The sequence below is a fragment of the Bos taurus genome, chromosome 25 (genome assembly GCF_002263795.3).
Source record: "Bos taurus isolate L1 Dominette 01449 registration number 42190680 breed Hereford chromosome 25, ARS-UCD2.0, whole genome shotgun sequence".
NCBI classification, from domain to species: Eukaryota; Metazoa; Chordata; class Mammalia; order Artiodactyla; family Bovidae; genus Bos; species Bos taurus.
Window position 1 is genome coordinate 35971601 of NC_037352.1, and position 19834 is coordinate 35991434.

A 19834-nucleotide genomic window follows, 5' to 3' on the forward strand; every position below is an offset into this window, starting at 1 on the left:
CAGTCAGGCAGCGGGAGCCGCCGGGAGCGGATGGCGGCGGCGGTGGCGGCCCCACTCGCCGCCGGGGGTGAGGAGGCGGCGGCCACGACCTCCGTCCCAGGGTCTCCAGGTCTGCCCGGGAGCCGCAGTGCAGAGCGGGCCCTAGAGGAGGCCGTGGCCACTGGGACCCTGAACCTGTCTAACCGGCGTTTGAAGCACTTCCCCCGGGGCGCGGCTCGCAGCTACGACCTGTCAGACATCACCCAGGCTGGTGAGTGTGCAACCAGGCCCCGAGCCCGGCCGGGACCCTCGTTTGCATAGTCCCGCCCCTCGCTTGTTTCTCCCGGGCCGGGGCGTCTGGCCCGCCCCATCACCTGGCCATCGGAGTTCTGGATTCTTTGGATTTGCATAAGTCCGCTACCAGCCCCCTCCCCACTTTAAGAACTACTAGACAACGAGCCCTTGCTGAACACCCAGAGTCCCTGGTCGAGCGTCGTGATAACCCCCCCACCCGCCCTCTGCTGCTCTTTATTTGCATATCTGAGCACCTGTAGAATGGTCCCGCCCCTAACCTGGTTGGCTTATTTGCGTGATCTCTTCAACCTTAGTTCTGGTCATTCCATAAAGCAGCCCCCGAAACCGCCCCCCACCCCCGACTCCTTTCTCTTTCTTCGTTTCCAACTCTTTCCCCTGTTCCACCGAGAAACGAGCAGCCCCAGGCCCCCGCTTCCCATAGATTTGCCCCTGACAACCCCAAGTTTGTGTCCTTCGCTTGGTAGTCCCGCCCCCTAAGGCTGCTGCCTCTCTCCACTCTTCACCCAGCCTGCCTGTGGAAAAGAAGCAAATCTCCCACCTCCCCCAACTCTTTTCTGCGCGAGTTCTTCCTCCTATTATCCTAACCCCTTTATCTGAGACTCCTCCTCCTCCTTGCGTGTGTGAGGTCACTGTGGAGCCTGTGATCTCATAGAGACCCTAGAATTCCCATTTCAGTTTCTGCTTTTCCCCAGGGGGGAGGGACTTGAGGCAGTTGCTGAAAGGAAGGAAATCTTAGCTAGAGACGGTCCCCACTGCCCTTCCCACTCCCCCACCCCTAGGATCCCTCTAATCATGCGCCCTCCACCCTGGTGTCTGTTGATGGTAGGGTGTAGGGGACTCCACTGTGACAGGTGAGTCAGGCCTCAGCTGCTCAGAAGGCCGACGCTGACCTTGGGCTGGCAGCTGGGAGGGTGGGGATTGGGAGAGGGGCGGAGGACCGCATTCCCAAAGCCCCACCCCAGCGGAGCCTAGGGTGGGACTTGAGGCTGGATGAGAGTGACCCCCTGATGACACTGCCCTGGGACTGCATTCCCTGCCTAGCAGGTGCCTGCTCACTTGCAAACACCCTAGTCTTTCCTCGACTGTCTGGAGAGAACCAGTTGAAACCACTCCGCTTGTCTTGGGTTGCTAGGTAAACTCACTGGCTGCCTCTGCGGCGAGTGAGTTCAGGGAACCCGGGAGCCATTGCCGTCCGTCTCAATCTCCCCCAGCCGTCTAACCCCCCAGCTCCAGACTGACCTCAGCAGCTGTGTGACACTCGCCGTCTGTTCCCTTTCCCCTCCCCCTTGCTTGTTTTTTGACAAAGACCAAATGTTATTCTTTACTTCCTTAGGGCTCTGTCTGTGAGAGTGGACTCCTGGGGAAAACTCCCAAGAACTCCGGGGCCCCTCCCAGCTCCCACCCCCTCCCGCCTCCTCCCCCAGAATTCTGGCTCAGGGTGCAGCCCGGCTCAGGGTGCAGCCTGTTCTCCTGGGACAGTCTCAGCTTCCTGTGAACCCCTCTCTGCCCTGCTCTCCACACAGGAGCCCTCAGTCCTTTCAGGGCCGGGGTTCTAGGCCAGGTGGGCCTCTCTCATCCCAGGCTCTCTCCTCTGGCCCCTCTCCCCATGCAGGGTGCCTGTAACTTGGGGTGGAAAGGGGAAGTGACAGGGAGCCAGTCAGTGTTGCCCTTACCCTGCTCTCCACACCTCCTTGCCCTTCAGCCCTGACAGACTAAAGGCTTCCAGCACTGCCACCCCAATCATGTGGAAGCTCTCCTCCTGTTTGCCCAGCTCTTTCTGAACCAGCGTGTTCCTTGCACATGCTGTCCCATGGCCTAGGTCCCTGATGTCCCTTGGACTTGTTCCTGGGGCCCTGATAGCAAGATGAATCCTGAGGTGGGGGAAGGGCTGAGCTCACAAAAGAGAAGTGCAGCTCGTTCTCTCACAGACCACATCCTGTGCCTCCTAGGCCCTGCCTCCTCCAGCCCTGCTCCTTTCCGCTCCTCTGAGCTTTTGCCCGCTGTGCACCCCATCAGAACTTGCTCCCCACCCCTTCTCCCACAGGCCCCTGCAGTGTACACCAGAGAAAGCAGGCAGGTGGAGGGGGCGGGGCGGGCAGACGCATCTGACCCTCCCAGCCTCTCTGGAACTGTCTTCTTCTGTGACAGGTCTTCTTTCTGTGCACAGCAGGGCTGGGAGCAGAGGGGGTTCCTGGGGCGTCAGGCTGTCATCCACCCTGGTAAACACAGGGCCCACCAGAGACAGAAGCCAACAGATTGTTTCTGCTTCATTTCCTGTCACAAGACTCACCTCCTTGGGGGATAACCCCAGCTTCCCCTCCCCACGGCTTTTGCTTGCCCTTCCCTGGAGAGGGCCCTCTAAGAAGCTCACCCAAGCTCCGTGGCCTGGGACTTCCCCCAGCAGGCCCTGGGCCCCTCCCAATACAGGCTGAGCAGAGAAAGCAGAAACCCGGCTGCAGAGGTCTGAGCAGTGAATGCCTCCAGCCTGGCAGGAACCCTGCCCTGGTCTAGCAAGCCACTTGTTGAGATAAAAGGATGGCAGTAGACTCTCCCCTCCTTTCTGCCCTCTCCACACCTCGCCCATGCCCAAGACACAGGCGTTGGTCTGAAGTCTGGGTAAAAGTGAGAGAGGAAGTAGAGGCAGGCTGTTGGGAGTGGAAGAGGGTAGGAAGGAGCCCAATCGCTGCCTGCGACTCCAGTTCCCACCTCTGGCTTGGTCCACTTGTCTTTCCCTCAGGTCTCGGAATCTGTAACTTCATAGTCCCATGGGCCTGGCTTGCTGATCCCAGGGGCTGGTGAAAATCTGTAGGCCAGAGTCCGGTCTCTAGACTAGGCTCTAACGACCCCTGGTTTTCCCGCTAGGTTGAAGATAGGTTGAGGGTGGGAGACGGAGCCCTTAGGAGGGAGGAGCCTTCTTGGCCATCTCCCACGGGGTGGCTCAGTGTCTTACCCTGGACCTCCCAGCCCATCACCTTGCTAGTTCCTTTGGAGCATCAACCTTCTATGACCTTTGCCTTCCACCTCCTCAGGCATCACAGGACGACGGGGACCACAGGAGGTAGAGAATCTAACCAGCCTGGTAGAATGCCCTGCGTTTGTGTGTCTGAAGACAGTGTGTGTGGCTCGCCTTCCCCCCACCCCCAGTCTAGGCTTCTCAGCCCAGTCTTGCCTGTGCCCTTCTGGTCATACCTGGAGTGTGCTCCAGGTTACGAAGTCTTTCTTCTTAAACTCGAGGGAGTCCAGGTTTATAGGTCTGATTCTTTAGGTCGGCTAGGGAGATAGAGGGCTGGGCAACTGGCTCCGGGGAAGTTCAGGATCCTCCTGTCCAGGACTGGGCCTTTGCAAGCTCCCCCCGACACTTGTTTCCCCTAGACCTGTCTCGGAACCGGTTCCCCGAGGTGCCAGAGGCAGCATGCCAGCTGGTGTCCCTGGAGGGCCTGAGCCTGTACCATAATTGTCTGAGATGCCTGAACCCAGCCTTGGGAAATCTCACCGCTCTCACCTACCTCAACCTCAGGTAGGGAGGCAGGGCCACAGGAGGGTAGGGGGTTGTCCTTCTCAGCCCCAAGTACCAGTGCATGGCACCCTGAGTGACCCTCCCCGTGACCCAGAAAGTAGGGCAACACGGGAGAGTTCCTGCCTGGAGGGAGAACCCACTGCCTTTCTCCCTCCTGCAGCCGAAACCAGCTGTCATCGCTGCCGCCCTACATCTGTCAGCTGCCCCTGCGAGTGCTCATTGTCAGCAACAACAAACTGGGAGCCCTGCCTCCCGACATCAGTGCCCTGGGGAGCCTGCGACAGCTCGTGAGGATGGGGAGCAGGGAGACTGGGGGGATGGCTGAACCAGGCACTAGGGACTTTTGGCAGGAGGGCAGGGAAAGGCGGGATGCACCCTAGGGGAAAGGACGAGACCAAAGGAAGTAGCCTGGTCCAGGAGGCAGTTTCTGATGCTCCAAGTCTGATGCTCTTTCTGCACGTCTTTCCTTGTCTTTCCTCATTCCAGGACGTGAGCAGCAATGAGCTGCAGTCGCTCCCCACGGAGCTGTGCAGCCTCCCTACCCTGCGGGATCTCAACGTTCGGAGGAACCAGCTCAGTACCCTGCCTGATGGTGAGGAAAAGACTTAGAGGATGTCAGGGTGTGTGTGTGTGTGCGTGTGTGTCTACCTTGAATGCCTGACCTAGAGCATGTCAGGGGGTGTGTGTGTATCTACCTTGAATAATGATACCTTAGTCGCCCAGGGTTTGCCATGTATGAAATGCACTGTAAATTATTTTCCTTGCTCTTGACCAGCACCCCTCTGAAGCCGGTAAGGCAGGGGTTATTAGCTGTACTTGACAGATGTGGGGGAAGGTGCAGTGAGGGCAGTAGGTGAGCCCATCGCCAGGCATCCTGTAGAATTTCATGGTCAGAAAGGGCCTTCGAGGTCACCCAGTGTCACAGCACTTAGCGCAGATGAAGCTCTCAAAACCTGAGTCCGGTGAGGCCCCGTGCTACCTCCCCAGAGATTCTGAACCAGCACGCTGGAGCCCAAGCAAGCCCATTTTAATGAGCTAATTGTGATGCACCCCGACACTTGATAGCCTGTGCTCCAAAGCAGGCACACCTTCCTTTATTCAGTCAGCTTTGCGTGTGTGTGTTTCCTGTGTTTTAGGTGGGGACTAGGTAGATGTGAGTGATGTCACTCAGTTCTGGGGCCAGCTCTGAAGATTTAATGGCTTAATGGGGAGAGACAAGCAGAGGGAGGTGCTAGGACAGGAAACTTAAAGCCATAGACGCTGGAGGGAGCCACATGGCTCTGCCTGGGACCCTGGGGAAGACCTCGGCCCCAAGGCACATAGGAGCTGGCCTTTGAAGGAGAGTTCCCCATCCTTCCGCAGCCCAGGCAGATGCACCCCTATGTGTAGAGCAGGGAGGTCCAGCATGGAATGGTTAAGAAGGCAAGCCAGGACTGGTGGGAAGGACTGCAGCCGTGCTACCTGTGTTTTTGAAAAGCAGGCGAGAGGAGTCAGGTGGCTGCCTGTTTCTCTGGGCTCCTCCCATCCTTCTTCTAAGATGGTAGGGGTACGAATAAGCATTTGATCAGCGCTGTCTCTGGGCCATAAGAGACCCCAGCAAAATACCCTGGGGAAACAGAGGAAGGAGCAATAAATTCCAGCCTAGTGTCTGAAAAGATTTCAGAGAAGAAGTGACACCTGAGCTGAACCTGGAAAGATGCATGAACAGAAAACTGGGGCTCTCCTAGCTGAGCAGACAGCATGTGGGGAGGCCAGAGCCAAAGGGCTGGAGGGCGGGCTGATGTGGTGTGAGGGTGGGAAGCGAGGTGGGGAATGTGGGCAGAGCCAGGTCATGAACTCCTCAACCAGGGAATGCTGCTTGACTAGAGAGCAGCGATTTTCATTCTTATCCTGTGTCTCGGCTCATCACTAATCCAGGGGGTCTCTCTGAGAAGTGGAGAAGGGTACCATTCTCCTGCGGGTGGGCCAGGGCTTGACTAAGTAGAGCGCCTGGAGGTTGCCGCCCCCTCATGCCGTGCCTTTGTTTAGGACACCGCCCGCTCACCTGCAGCAGCCCTGGCTGCAAGTCCTGGAAGGCTTTTAAGCAGCAAGGTGTCACAGTTTGATTTGGGCCCTGTGATGGACACTTGAGGAGGAGGAAGTGGCAGTGGGGTGGAGTGGGCAGGGAGGAGAAGCGGATGGGCAGCAGCTAGAGTCAGTTTGAGTGGGCAGAGGAGCAGGGTGGTGATTCCTGGGAGCGCCCTCCGCCCACCAGGGCAGAGGGGCTGCCAGAGAGGTGACATGCCAGCCGGGGGCAGAGGAAGTGAGCACAAGGCCCTGCCCCTGAGCATGCTCCTGACTTCTCCCTCACCCACCCCCAGAGCTGGGGGACCTTCCTCTTGTCCGCCTGGATTTCTCCTGTAACCGTGTCTCCCGCATCCCGGTCTCCTTCTGCCGCCTCAGGCACCTGCAGGTCATTCTGTTGGACAGCAACCCCCTGCAGAGCCCACCTGCCCAGGTGAGTTGGGAGCAGGGCTGGCCGAGAGTGGGCAGGAGTTGGGGGTGTGGGTCCCTTTGGTAGTCAAGCAGCATCCGGGGATCCCCCCCTTCCCCTCACTATGCGTCTCCACACCCAGATCTGCCTGAAGGGGAAACTTCACATCTTCAAGTATTTGTCAACAGAGGCTGGGCGGCGCGGCGGGTCTGCACTGGGGGACCTTGCTCCTTCCCGCCCCCCGAGTTTCAGCCCCTGGTAAGTTCCACATGGGAAGAAAGGAAGCCCCTGGATACTTATACCTCTCCCCAGCACCAGGGACCCCGTGGTTTCCAGAGGGTGGATGAGGGGGTGGCCACCCAGAACGGGGCTGACCGGCTCTCCCTGGCTGGCCCCAGCCCTGCCGAGGACTTGTTTCCGGGACGTCGGTACGATGGCGGGCTGGACTCGGGCTTCCACAGCGTTGACAGTGGCAGCAAGAGGTGGTCTGGAAATGAGGTAAGGGCCTCCTTCCCACGGGACACGGGGGATCTCGGCCCCAGGGAGAACCTGAGCTAGGACCCTTCGTCTTCTGCCTTGAAAGCTCAGAGTGATAAGGGTGGCTGGAGCCGTCTTCTTCAGTCCCTTGTCCAAGAACCTCAGGGAAGGGCTGGTTCACCACGGGCCCCGGACTCTGGAGGGTCTATCTCCCATCTCTGCCTTTCTGCACTTCCAGTCAACAGATGAGTTCTCCGAGTTGTCGTTCCGGATCTCAGAGCTGGCCCGGGAGCCTCGGGGGCCCAGGGAGAGAAAGGAGGATGGCTCTGGTGAGCAGTGGGGTCATGGGCTGCGGGCTGGGGGTGTGGATGAGGCCCTTAGCGCCCCCCTCCGCTCGCTGACACGCCCTGCTCTCTCTAGCTGACGGAGACCCTGAGCAGATCGACTTCATCGACAGCCACGTGCCTGGGGAAGATGAGGAGCGAGGTACCGGAGAGGTGAGGGGCCGCAGCATCCCGTGTCCATCTACCGTAAGAGAGCCGGCGGGAGCAAGCCAGGGCAGGCTTGGGGACCCCCTCAGCCCCTCTGTTGTTCTGTCTTCAGGAGCCGCGGCCACCAGAGTCGAGCCCTGCGGCAGGAGACGGGGAGAGGGCACCGAGCAGCAGGTACTGCGGAGCCACCCGAGGCGGCACCCCTCCCTTCACACGCTTCTCCTCTCCCCTACCCAGCTCTACCTCTGTCCCTCTGCCCTCAGGCGGGAGGAGCCAGCCGGGGAGGAGCGGCGGCGCCCGGACACCTTGCAGCTGTGGCAGGAGCGCGAGCGGCGGCAGCAGCAGCAGCAGCAGCAGAGCGTGGTGTGGGGGGCTCCCAGGAAGGACAGGTGCGCGTCAAGCGGCGGCCTGGCGGTGGGCGCTGGCAGGGAGCCCCCACGCGCTTCTCTGTCTCTTGGGGGTGGCGGAGCCCTGCCGGGCACTGCTGACCCTGCGTCTCCTTCCTTTTCTAGTTTTCTGAAGCTGGGGGTCAGGGCTGCTGGTGGGGGTCCCGGTGCCTCATCCACTCAGGCCACCTACAAGTATGTGTCCTGGCCTCCACCTCTCTCAGTCCCCACCCTGCGTGCACACCCTTGCCCCAACCACCCCTCTGATTCCCCTTCTGTCTCCTCAGCGGCACGTCCAGGTCCAACACCACCCAGCTGGGAGCGTCAGCGGGGCAGGGAGCCCCCACCCCTGCCCTTGCCTCCACCTCCCAGGAGCCCCCGCTTCCATCTGGACCAGGTGGGAGGGGGGCTTTGGGTGGAGGATGGGGGCCTTTGTAGGTGGGAGGGGCGGGCTGAGGCCTGGCTGGCGGCCTGAGGGAGGGGTAGGACACTGAGGAGGTGTTTCTCTCCCCCGTCCCTGTCCCCTGGCTCCGGCCCCCAGCGACCGCACCTGCTCCCCGGCCACTCAGCTCCATTCAGAGACCAAACAGCTTCCTCTTCCGTTCTTCCTCTCAGAGCAGCTCAGGTGGGTCTTGCCCCTCCCCAGTACTAACCCAGTACTAATGCAGCACTAAGCTCCAGGCTGGGGTCATCCCTTGTGGCCTAGAAGTTCTCTGGTCAATTGTCCCTTTGTGTGGAAAATCCCACAAGCACAGAGGCAGGAGATGTGGGTGCCAGACACTGCGACCCGGCTACAAAGTCCATGGTGGGCGGTGGAGACAGCCCCACACCCCCCTTTCCTCCAGGCCCTTCCTCACCAGACACTGTCTCAAGACCTCGGCGATCCCCCCAGCTTTTGGACGAAAAGGAGGTGATGGCTCAGCTGCGCCAGGTATGAGAGGTGGGACTCGTGTGGGTTCCGCGTGGGCCCCTGAGCTTCCTGGCTTCCCTCAGCCGCCTCCTTGCCCAGCCTGGTACTTCCTCTGGAGACTCTGACCTCTCCCCCTCCTTCCCATCTCCCAGGTGCTTGAGTGCCAGCTGCAGCGGCCCCTGCCCGATGACCTGGCTGAGGCTCTGGCCAACGGGGTCATCCTCTGTCAGCTGGCCAACCAGCTGCGGCCCCGCTGTGTGCCCTTCATTCACGTGCCCTCGCCTGCTGTGGTCAGTTGGCGCCCAGGGCAGGAAGGTAGGGGTTGGGGCAGGAACCCCTGGGGCCTCTGTCTTACTCCCTCTTTCCTTTCTTACCCACCCTCAGCCAAAACTCAGTGCCCTCAAGTCTCGGAAGAACGTGGAGAGTTTCTTAGAAGCCTGTCGAAAAATGGGGGTACCTGAGGTATGGGGGTGTGCTCTCGGGCGCAGGGCTGGTCTCTCCTATAAAGGGTGCAGTGTCCTGGGCTCAGCGAGGCCCTCTGCATGGGTGCTCATGGGGGTCTCTGCTCCCCAGAAGGAAGCACAGCCACCAGCCCTCCTGTGTGTCCCCCGCATGCCTCCCTTCCCGCTCCCTGCATGTCGGCGTGGCTCTGGCCCTGCATGTGAGGGCAGGGGTGGGAAGGATGGTCTTGCTGCTGCTCTTGACGTGTGTACTTTGTCTTGTCCATCTGTCCTACTCTCCCTTCCCAGGCTGACCTGTGCTCGCCCTCAGATCTCCTCCAGGGCACCGCCCAGGGGCTGTGGACCACCCTGGAGGTTGTGAAGCGGGTGGGGGGCAGGGCCCCCCCACCCCCCTGGCCCCCCTCCGGTCTGGGCGGCTTCATCCTCTTCTACGTGGTCCTCATGCTGCTGCTCTGTGTCGTCTACACTCGGCTCCTGGGTTCCTAGGACCCGAAGCCACCCCCCCCACCCTGCCCTCTTTCTATTTATAAGACTCCTGTGCAACCCCCTCCCCACCAGTGGTGCCTTCAGCCCCTACCAAAGACACTAGTGAACCCCACCCCTCATACACACTGACTTCAGAGGCCCCACTCTGGTACCCCCAGACCCTGGGCCCCCAGCCTCTGGTTCCCTCCTGTAGCCCCTCCCCCTGGCCCTCCCACTGTGTGCTGATGGTGCCTTCAAATTCTCTCCCCGCTTCCCCAGAGGGTGGATCTTAACCTTCCTCCTTGCACCCCCGCCCCGCCCTCCCCCCACCCCCATCCCCCCCACCCCCACCCCCCGCTATAGGGGGCTAAATTATCTATATTTTGTAGAGAGAACTCTATATTTGTAGGGGATGCAGGGGCCCAGGCTGGGTCTCTGTCTCTTGTATAAATTGTACAGATCGTGGCTGCCTGTGTGTTTGTGTGTGTGTGTGTGTGCGCGTCTGCTCCTGCTGTGCTGGGCCCAGCCCCAGCCGTGTCCCCTGGGCTCTATGTGCCAGCCCGCCTACTTCAGCATTTTCCTCTGGAAGTGGCAGGTCTGTCCTCCCCTCTAAGCCTCGGCCCGCTGTGTCATCTCCCTTCTGTTACCCTCTGCAGCTTCCTTGCATCTCAGTAGTCCCCAAGCCATGTCCAGGGTGCCCTTGACCTTTGTCTGCTACATCCCGTCAGCCCCCTTGGTCCAGGCTCCTTTAGGGTGTCTCCTACCCAACAGCCGAGAGGAGGAGGTGATAAGGGGAACTTAACCCAGGCCCCTTCCCCCAGGAGTCCCTGTGCCAGCCCCACCACATCCTGGAAGAGGAGGGGGCCCCGGGAAAGGGCCTCCCCTACGTCGCTGCTGTCATCCATGCACTGCTGGAACGGCCTTAGGGTTGAGGTCGGGGTGCAGGGGCCCAACCCGGCGGGGGCCCCAGGAACCGAAGACAGCGGCGTATGGGCTCCGCTCTCTAGCGAGGACTGGTGAGGGCGGCCTCGGGCCTGGCCCTATGCCTCGGGCACCTCTGCCCAGGAGGTTGGAAGCAGGCCGGCCCAGCAAGGCGCGTGGCCGCCTCTGGGTGCGGCCAACGGTCTGGGATGGAAGACGGGGAGCTGGATGTTGTGTCAAGTGCAATAAAGAGAAGCCGGAAGCCCTCTAGGTCATCCCTCAGATATGTGTGTGTGTGTGTGTGTGCGCGGACAAGGGCAGTGCATGTGGGGAGCGGGTGCCCTCCTCACGTGCACATCCGGGTGGCCTCCACGTCTACTTCCGGTGCTGCGGTTCTTTCCCAAGCTTCGCCCTTGCGCGCGGCCCTGCCACCCCGCCGCCAGGGGGCGCTCGCGGGAATCCCCTCGGGTCCGCGTGCCAAGTGTCCCGGAAACGCACTGGGCGCCCGCGTCACGAGGCATTGCGAGGCCTGGCGAGGTGGGCCGCAACCCAAGCTCGCGGGCACGCGCGCGTGGCAGCGCAGGTCTCTGAGGGCGGCCGGGCAGGAGGAGGGACCACAGGGCCCAGGCGGGCTGCGCAAGGGCCGAGGTGTGGCCCTGCCCGCCTTCCCGACTCTACATGCTGCCCTGGACCCCCCGGCAGTGGGGCGCGGGCGAAGAGCAGGCGCCCAGGGAACGACGCCCCTCAGTGGGCAGCGGCCTCTCCCAGGCCTGGGACTCCAGAGAGAAAGCCCTTGGGGAACCAGGAACAGCCGCACAGGGCAGGTGAGGGGCTCGGCCGACGGCACTTGGGGCGAACCCAACAGGGGCCCACAGTGTGAGGAAATTTCAGTTGTCCCTACTGAATAATGGGTATGATCCGTCTCCCCACACCGGGCACCCTGGTCTCTGCCTTGGAGATATTCAGACTTGGCTTGGGGGAGATGACTGGGGGAGGCTGTAACCGGAGCATCTCAGTACCCCTCTCCCTGCGCCCCCAGCCCTCAGCCCTGGCCTCGAAGGCTTTCCTGGACTCGGAAAGAGCAGCTACGGCCTCGGCTGCCCCCAGGCCTGGCTGCCAAGCATTCCCTGGGAACTCCAGGTAGGTACAGGGTCCTGCCACCTTTACCCCCAAGACCCTTTTACTGATTCTGAGGCTGTTTTAATCTCTTCAAGTCTCCTGCCCTCTCTCCCCCTGCCCCCGCCCCCCAGTTCCTTTCTCCCCTCAGAGGACTTGGGGGGTGGCACCATCAAAGATGGCCCTGCTAGCGCCCTGGGACCCCAACTATGAGGCTACAGCAGGACGTCGGCTGGTGTGGGTGAGTTGGGGGTGCCTGTGGCACCGACCTCGGGCGGGACAGGGATGCCTTGGGAGGGCTGAAGCTCAAGGAATCTTTCCTGTCCCTCCCTCCCTGTACAGGGACCCAGCTGTGCGTCTGGCGTCTCCTTCTCAGGCCGGACCTTGTACCATCCCTCATTCTGGCCTCTGTACCAGGCAGCCTCATGCAGGGGCCTCAGGCCCAGTCTAGCAGGACATCGGGGTGAAGAGCAAGCGCCCAGGACTGCAGGTACTGCCCTTGGTCCTCTCAGGCTCCACAGAGAACCAGTGCAGAGCTTGCCACCCCAGCAGCTTCTCCTCCCCAGGGTTCCCGGTGATGTGCTCTGAAGACGTCTTCTTTCTGGACCCTCTGCTGCCCCATGGGCAGCGTGTTCCCCTGTACCTATCTGAGGTCCCTCAGCAGGTAAGCGCTCCTCCTGCCTCGGCCTCACCCCAGCCTTCAGGCAGGGCTTGCGGGGAGCCACTGCCCCTCCTCTCTCCTCAGGTGATGGGCTCTCTGAAGCTGCTGCTCCCACGCCCGATCATGTCCCCCTGGCTCCTCCCCATTCCATCTTCAGGCTGCTCCACTACCTGGCTCAGTGGGCCAGAGCTGATCGCCCTCACTGGCCTCCTGCAGATGAGCCAGGGGGAACCAAGACCCAGCTCCTCAGGGGCTCCCGGGCTCCCTTCTGGCTCCCCAGCCCCTGCCTCTGATCACCCAGCTGCCAGTGGTGGCCCAGGCTGTTCTCACTGTGGGGAACCATCTCTCCCTGGGACCCCAGATGCCCAAGGTCCATAGCTCCTCCAGGGACAGAATGGGTCCTCTACTTTCCCAGGCAGGTTCTGTTGATAATAAAACTGTTGGTTTGCAAACAGGCTCCTCGTGGTCAATAACAGAGTGGGGTGCAGAGGCAGGGATGGAGTCTCTTCCTCTATCACAGCTTTGGCTGCCCCTCTCTGATTCTTGTTACTCATTCCCCCATAAGGTGGGGAATCTATGGACCTAAGACCTTTCCAGGCTGACCAAGCAGGGAAACTTTAATGAAGAGGGAGAGTGTACAGTATATTACTCTAGACTAGACTGAGTATATTAGAAGCAAGGACTCCCTCAGCTTTGCCAGGCCTGGGAGGAGGATTGTCTGAGCACAGAGCTGGCATTGGGAGAAGCAAACTAGGGAGTGGGGAGGAAGGGGGTGTCATCACTTCAGCGGGGGCGGGGGAGAGGGCGGTGGGGGCACTAGTGTAAGATACCTGGTGCTCTCATCCCTCTTGCGCAGGGGTCCCAGGACTTTGGCAGACACCTGGCAAACCTGCACGTGGGGGGTGGGGGGGGGAGGGCCAGGTCTGTATGTCTTCTGCATCATCGATGTTGTCATCATCAGGGGCAGGGTGGGGGGCCAAAGCGGACTTGAGAGTCTGGGGTGATGCTGCAGGAACTCTGTGGGGTAACAGGATCAGGGCTTTGGCTCAGGAGGTGTAGAAATGTATAGGGTTCTGGTGGTGGTGGTGTTTTTTAAGGGGAGAAGAGTTCTAGAATTTTCTCCCTTAAAAGAATCCAATTTCTTGGGGAACCTCCTCCCAAAGATTGGAAGGAATGGAGTGGGCAGCGGGTCCTAGCAGGCAGCTTGGTGCTTCTGCTGGTCACACGTCCTGGGCACATCTGGACTTTAGAGACACTCCGCCATGGGGAAGGGGCCTTTGGGGTTGAGAAGGGGTGGGCGGGAAGGCATTCTTAACCTGCACTTTTTTTCCTCCTTACACTCCCGTCTGTCAGCTATACTGAGTGGTGTCCTGTCGAGGGGAGGCGGGGGTGGGAGTTGGCAGGGAGATGGGGGTGGGATGTCTTCTCACCCCGGCCTCCGCGAGGTTCTGGAACTCCAGCCGAGCGTAGCTATGTGGGCGGGACCTGGCCCCAGGGGCGTGGCCTCGCACCTCCAGGGGAGGGACCAGATCCAGGTCCACGTAGTTGAGGCCTTGGTCCGGGGGCTCGGGGTTGGCAGTGCCCATTCCTATGTAGTCCGCAGCCGCATACTCAATGCATACGTACTCCCCGGCTAACTCTGATGGCGGCTGCAAGCAGGGCTGAGCCCCAGCCCGTCCCCAGCCGTCTCGGATGCCGAGATGAACGCCTTGGAGCCCGGGTCCAGGCTCCCCGGCCCCGGAGGAAAGAGGCAAGAAACTTGAGGAAAAGGACCGTGGTGCACAACAGCTCATGGTCACGTATTCAGTGACCCCTCCATCCTGGAGCGGCTGGCGGGAAGCTGCTTTGGTGGAAGCGGGAAGGCCCGGGGGCTCCATCACAACGTAGCCGCCGGCTTGGCCGCCCTTCATGGGCTCGTAGTCACTCCCGGCTCCCATTGTTATGTAGCCCCCGCCCTGCTCCAACCTCGCAGGGTTGGAGACTGCCTCCCCAAGCCTCGCCAGGGTCTTGAGGGTTGCTTGCTCGCTGGTCTCACTCGGGCCATTCCGACGGTACAGCTCGCTTGTTTGGGCCGCGGAGTCTGGGGTCTCATAAGATTGGGGGACAGAGGGTCTGAAAGCTCCCGTTGGGGGCTTTCTTGGCAGTGGCTCAGCCCTGCCAACAGCACCACTGTCCCCGATTCGCTTCATGGCGGCCAGGACGGTCTCGTGAATGCTTTGGGCCACCACGGCGTCGGGGGCCTGTAGCCACAGCTCCCCGGGACCCGTGGGTGCCGAGCGGCCGAGCTCCAGGAAGAAGAAAGAGTCTGCGTGGCCGCACCGGCGCACGCTGAGCAGGGACAGGCGCAGGGCCGGCGGCGGAGATGCCCCGGTGGCCCCGGAGCCTCTGCCCCCTGGCTTCCGCAGCAGACTCAGTACCCCGGAACCCAGGCACAGGCAGTAGCCGCCGCTGCCCAGGCCTCGTGCCCGCCCCAGCCCCTTGGGTCGCAGCGTCACAGGCCAGACGTCCTGAAATGGAGCGAGGATCCAGGCCCCGGGGTCCTCGTGGGAACTGGGACCTGAAGAGACAATGGGCTGGTCACCGGGGCTCCGGGCCGGCAGGTTGGAGACACTGTGCCCCGGGGAATGAAAACCCGAAGGTGTAAACCCTTCAGGTTTGGACTTAACTTCGGAGACCCTTGGGAGGGACGGTCTACGGATAAACCAAGTCCAGAAACCACCACCACCCCAACACACACACATTACCCCCAGCCGCATCTCCGGCGGCGCGGGGCTGGGGCCTCACCGGCGGTGGCGCGCGCCTCGAGCAGGGCGCTGTACCACGCCTGCTGCTCCGCCTCGCTGGCCGCCGCCACGCCCAGGCTGCGGTCGCGCGTGTACAGGACGATCAGGTGGCGCTGGCGCGCGTCCATGCGCTTGCTGATGGTGCAGGCGCCCCCCAGGCTCACGCTGAACTTGGGCGGCGTTCGGCCGGCACGGAACTTCTTCTCGCTTTCGTAACACTCAAGGCGCGGCGGGTCGGCGCGGAGCACAAAAAAGCGGCGGCGTTGGGACTTCTGCTTCCGCAGGTGGCCGCAGAGCCGCACGTCAGCCGGGCAGACCCAGGGCCGCGGCGGACCCAGAGCCACGGCGGCCGACTGGGCCTCTGGGGTCGTCGTGGGGTCTCCGGGCTTCATTCTTGCCCAAAGCAACCAGGTGGCCGAAGCAAGGGGCTGGGACGGCTGGGAAGGGACTGGCAGAGGCGGGGTAGAAAGAGCGGTCCCCGGGGACGGGGGCGGCGTCCTGACCGGTCTGGATACTCCGCGTCTCTCTCCTGCTCCCGACTTCGTTTGGCCCCTCGCTGCGCGCAGCATGTGCCCCAGTGGCGCCCGGTGGCCTGAGATACCCAGGTCTCCGACGGCCTCCCCTCCTCTCCCCTCCCTCCTAACAGGGATCGCGCCTAAGTCCCCACCCCCGCGAGGTTAACCCTCGCGCACCCCGGCGGTGGGAGTGGAGTTTGAGTCGGGAAGTCCAGGAGAGGCGGCCTCTGCCTCACCCCACCCCACACCGTCGGGGCTGGGCTTTCGCAGGAGCCGGGGAGTGATCTGAGCTGATTGCCAAGAAGGCAGCCAGGGAAGGCGCGTGTGCGGGGAGCCACGTCTGTGGTGAACACGCTGGTGGGTCCTGGGGGGTGGGCGGACCGCTGAGCCGGGCCACCCTTACAGCGGCGCCCGCGGCTCCCCACTCCGGCTCTAGGCACCCGGGTCCCCGCCCCCTTCCCACCCATGAAAGGGTCTGTTCTTTCTTCCCTAGTAATTCTGGGAGCCAGGGCGACTGAGCTTTGGGCCATGCTCATTTCGGAGGAGCTAGAGGTTTAGTTTCTCTGCGGAGTTAGGGCCGATAGCAGGTGTCTTGGGGGGAGTTAACTTCTGCGTTGATCTGCTGCAGACCATACCCACCAGGGTCCCAATCAAGTGTCACTGAAGGGGGAAGAGACCCTCTCTCAGGGGCCCTTCCCTCTGGCTGCACTAGTGCCCTCGGCCCCTCCCCACCATCACTGTTCAAAAGGAAGGCTGGCCAGGCCAGCTGGAAGCTCTGATTATGTAGACTCATTGCACTGAGGGAGGTGCCCTTTGCCCCTCGCATCCCCAGACGTTTGAAATGTGGCTGGAATTCAGACGTTTTGACACCCCACTTCTGATCCTTCCAAGGACCACCTGCTCATGTTGGAGGTGATAGCACTGGTCAGTGCACACTCTGTGAGACAAACTGGCAGCTGACACATGGGTGGGGGTCTTAGAGGACCTTACCATATCACTGTTGGGGCAGGTCGTTTACCTGAAGTAGGGGAGCTGAGGGTTTGGAAGAGGAAGAGGGTGACTGTAGCCCCTATTAAACGTGGTGCCGTCGGGTGAGGAGGGAGTTATACCAGCAGGACTGAGGCAAGGCCCCCTGGATCTTTTCTCCAGGCTAGACCATGGGCCGAGCAAGCCTGAGCAGGGAGGGCTGGGTTTCCACCCACACTCCTCCACTTCCCAGGCGTGGAAGGGCCTGGTCTATGAACTGCAGAAGACAATGGTGTGATGTGCAGGGAGGCTAGGATCATTGAACATCTTTAAGGGTTGTGTTCAAAGTGTGATACAGAGTACCACCTGGCATTGTGAGGATGGGCATCTGCCCAGTGGGCAGGTGATGCCCAAGCCTGCTCCAGGTGCCTTCCTGTGAGCACAGCCTCTCCGCAGGTGCCAGAGAGGTGGTACCTGCAGCTCAGGTGGTACACGGGGGCTAGCTGCAGCCTCCACCTCTGATGGATGTTGTCTAGGGAGAGGCAAGTCTGGTAGATCCTGAAGTGGACATACAACTGAAGTACGTTCAAGGTCATGGCCTCCAGTGTGGCCTTGACATACGTGCCATGTGCGAAGTGGCAGGGACACAAGACACCTGCAGGCCTCTCCGCTTCCTAGTCCTGGTGCTGCCTCAATAAGCAGGGCACTCACAGGCCCACATACCTGCTGTGTGCTTGCCTGGAGCCTTTAATCCCCAGCCTTGATTTGAAGCTACCCCATGGGAGGGTTGGAGAAGGCAATGGCACCCCACTCCAGTACTCTTGCCTGGAGAATCCCATGGACCGAGGAGCCTGGTGGGCTGCAGTCCATCGGGTCTCGAAGAGTTGGACACAACTGAGCGACTTCACTTTCACTTTTCACTTTCATGCGTTGGAGAAGGAAATGGCAACCCACTCCAGTGTTCTTGCCTGGAGAATCCCAGGGACGGGGGAGCCTGGTGGGCTGCCGTCTATGTGGTCGCACAGAGTCAGACACAACTGAGGCAACTTAGCAGCAGCAGTATATCCAGTCCTTCTAATTCCCTACCATCCAGTCCACCTTGCAGCACCCCAGGCCTTGTGCAATCACAGCCGCTGTCAGAGACCAGCTCCAGACCATCTGGTGTCACTGAACCCCTAAATGCCAGGTAAAGACAAAGCAGGAAGTAGCAGGGATAAGAGCATGGGCCCTGGGGGAGCAACCACGGTCCAGTGGGTTGGTCATCAATGCCAGGTGATTTACCCTGCTGGGTACCAGGAAAAGCCCCGAGCCAAACACCTGACCTAATCAGTTGCCCCGGCAACAACACTGCCCTTGATTCTACCCAGCCAAGATTTATTTCTGCTGGTTACCCTGGTAACTCGTCTTGCTCCCCTCAGTGACAGGAAATAACAGAACCTCAGCTCTGCTGGGTGAGAATGCCTCCCCCAACCTGAGGGGGTCCCCCTGTGCATCCCGATGCCAGGTGCAGGGCAGCTGAGGGATGGACTCCCACATTCCACGTGCCTTGGGAAGACTCACCACGGAGGAGCCTACAGGGAGGAGGCTGGGGCTCTGAGGCTCCCGACTCCCTCTCCTCTCTTGGGTTCTTGCTCCTCCGTGGAGCAGCATGTGGGGACAGCACCACCCACTTCCTCCATCCTCTCCCCGCTGCCAGGGCTCCCAGGCCCCAATATAGCGAGAACGGAGAGCTTGGCAGAAGTCATGGGGACTGGCTCCCGCTTCCTCACCCAGAGAGGCAGCTGCCAGTGACCTGCTGAAGGCTGGGGTCAAGCCAGAGGGCTATTGCCTGCAGAGCGCAGTCACAGCATTGGCCAGGGGACCATGAGAACTTGGTCAGAAGCCCAGGGGCAGCCTGGGGGAGTCCCTCCGGCCCTGTGCTGGGGGTTCATACTGGCAACCACCAGGCTGGGCCTGCAGGGAGACCCTGGAGGACGGGGCATGGGGAACACGGCCCAGTCATTATCAGGTCAGGGATTCTTCCATCCTGGCTGCCTCCCTGGAGAGAGGGCGCCCAGTGGAGGCAGTGCTAGGGCTGTTCTGCAGTCTTGAGCCTGGCCTGTGCCTGGGGAACTCTTGACTTTTCTCTCCTGGAATTGGATGCTGACCCAGGGTTACTTTTCTGATTGGTCACCCTGCCCTGGCAAGTGAGCTGGCTGGGGTCCATGTCGGACAGAGTGGCCAGGAGGCCACTGGGACTGCAGGGAGGTCCTGGGCCCAGGCACCAAGCAGTTGAGATCCCTCTGGGAAGCAGCAGGAGTGCGGCTGAAACAGCAAGAGGGACTGTGGCTCGTGGTCTTTTAAATCTCCCCTCCAAAGCTCAGTGTTCTTGGTTGGGAAAGGAGTGAGGGGAGCTGGGTAACAGGAAGAAAAGGCTCCCCCCTCTGCCCCCCACCAGATTTCAGCTTCCCTCCCCTCGCAGTCTCCGAGCAGGGAATGGGAAGGAGAGGAGTGACGGGAGAGCTGTTGTTTAGTCGCTCAGTCATGTCCACCTCTTTGCAACCCCATGGACTGTAGCCTGCCAGGCTTCTCTGTCCATGGAATTTCCCAGGCAGGAACACTGGAGTGGGTTGCCATGGAGTGCCCAGGGGAAAAAAAGATGGTGGTCCACTCTCAGAGAACCACCAGGAGATGGAAGGAGGGTAGAGGCTAGAGAAGGGGACGACACAAGACATGATGGAGACTGAGCCCTGGGGAAGCGGGAAGGCCACACCTGGCTGGGCGAAGAGCAGCAGCTAAAGGTATTTACCAAAAAACTCTTCAAAGTAAATCAGTGATAACACTGTCCCCGCCTCTCCTTGCTGCCAGGTAGTTAAAGGTCACTGAGTGGAAAGACCCAGAGAAATCCCAAGAAAGGGCAGCTGAAGGGTCAGGGTTCCTGGGCGGTGGGTGGGGGGTGGGGAGCTGCACACAGCCCTGGGCCTCTCCTTCACCAGGTGCAGTGTTTAACCCAAGCCATGTCTTGTCACCACACAAACAGCCCAAACACGTGACTATTGACAAAACATCCTCAGGTGGCGAGGGTCTGAGGATGCCCCTGACCCAGGAGTGCTGGATTTTGATGACCCCCCCACCCCCTCCAGCTCCCTCCATTGCTAAAACTGGACTGCAGTTCAGGCAGGGGCTGGCTGTGTCCTTGGCCAACAGCAGCATCGTCAGCAACCCAGGCAGTCACGCTGACTGACACGTGGACCCTGGGGCTGGCCCAAAGCAAGACCACGAGAGCCATTTTTTTTTTTTTAAATGCAGTTCTTTCCCAACATTGCCCGCAACAGCTTTGGTGCAGCGATTTGGGGGGCAGGGAAAGGAGGGGAGGCACATGGGGAAAAAAAAAGGAAAAAAACAACCCAGCCAATTGC

The 19834-nt window shown here is 60.9% G+C and overlaps 3 protein-coding genes across 9 annotated transcripts; 2 read left to right on the top strand and 1 right to left on the bottom strand.

The window, feature by feature from the left end:
- The first annotated feature begins 1 nt into the window (after window position 1).
- On the top strand, window positions 2-10677 carry LRCH4 (leucine rich repeats and calponin homology domain containing 4). Of its 3 annotated transcripts, none has more exon segments than NM_001083450.1 (18): window positions 2-250; window positions 3667-3811; window positions 3972-4098; window positions 4298-4403; window positions 6172-6308; window positions 6427-6542; window positions 6683-6782; window positions 7000-7090; window positions 7182-7258; window positions 7365-7426; window positions 7516-7641; window positions 7765-7833; window positions 7926-8035; window positions 8180-8263; window positions 8484-8569; window positions 8701-8838; window positions 8933-9010; window positions 10296-10677. In NM_001083450.1, coding segments are annotated over 18 exon segments (1977 nt in total). In that variant the 5' UTR covers window positions 2-30; the 3' UTR covers window positions 10401-10677.
- A 195-nt stretch (window positions 10678-10872) lies between these two features.
- Window positions 10873-12624, top strand: SAP25 (Sin3A associated protein 25). 4 transcript variants are annotated; one of them, XM_010819635.4, is made up of 6 exons: window positions 10873-11219; window positions 11435-11535; window positions 11610-11752; window positions 11854-12001; window positions 12078-12175; window positions 12257-12624. In XM_010819635.4, exons 1-6 carry the CDS (start codon window positions 11074-11076, stop codon window positions 12548-12550), a joined length of 930 nt encoding a protein of 309 aa, XP_010817937.1. In that variant the 5' UTR covers window positions 10873-11073; the 3' UTR covers window positions 12551-12624. The 4 variants fall into 4 exon arrangements, with proteins under 4 accessions (XP_010817937.1, XP_002698253.1, XP_010817936.1 ...); XM_002698207.6 differs by having other exon boundaries at window positions 11646-11752; XM_010819634.4 differs by having other exon boundaries at window positions 12078-12624.
- Window positions 12625-12771: 147 nt separating this feature from the next.
- On the bottom strand, window positions 12772-19710 carry IRS3 (insulin receptor substrate 3). Of its 2 annotated transcripts, XM_015460511.3 has the most exons (3): window positions 14957-19710; window positions 13603-14729; window positions 12772-13189 (listed from the first exon to the last, which is right to left on the bottom strand). In XM_015460511.3, exons 1-3 carry the CDS (start codon window positions 15522-15524, stop codon window positions 13130-13132), a joined length of 1755 nt encoding a protein of 584 aa, XP_015315997.1. In that variant the 5' UTR covers window positions 15525-19710; the 3' UTR covers window positions 12772-13129. The 2 variants fall into 2 exon arrangements, with proteins under 2 accessions (XP_015315997.1, XP_015315996.1); XM_015460510.3 differs by having other exon boundaries at window positions 12772-14729.
- Between the last annotated feature and the right edge of the window lie 124 nt (window positions 19711-19834).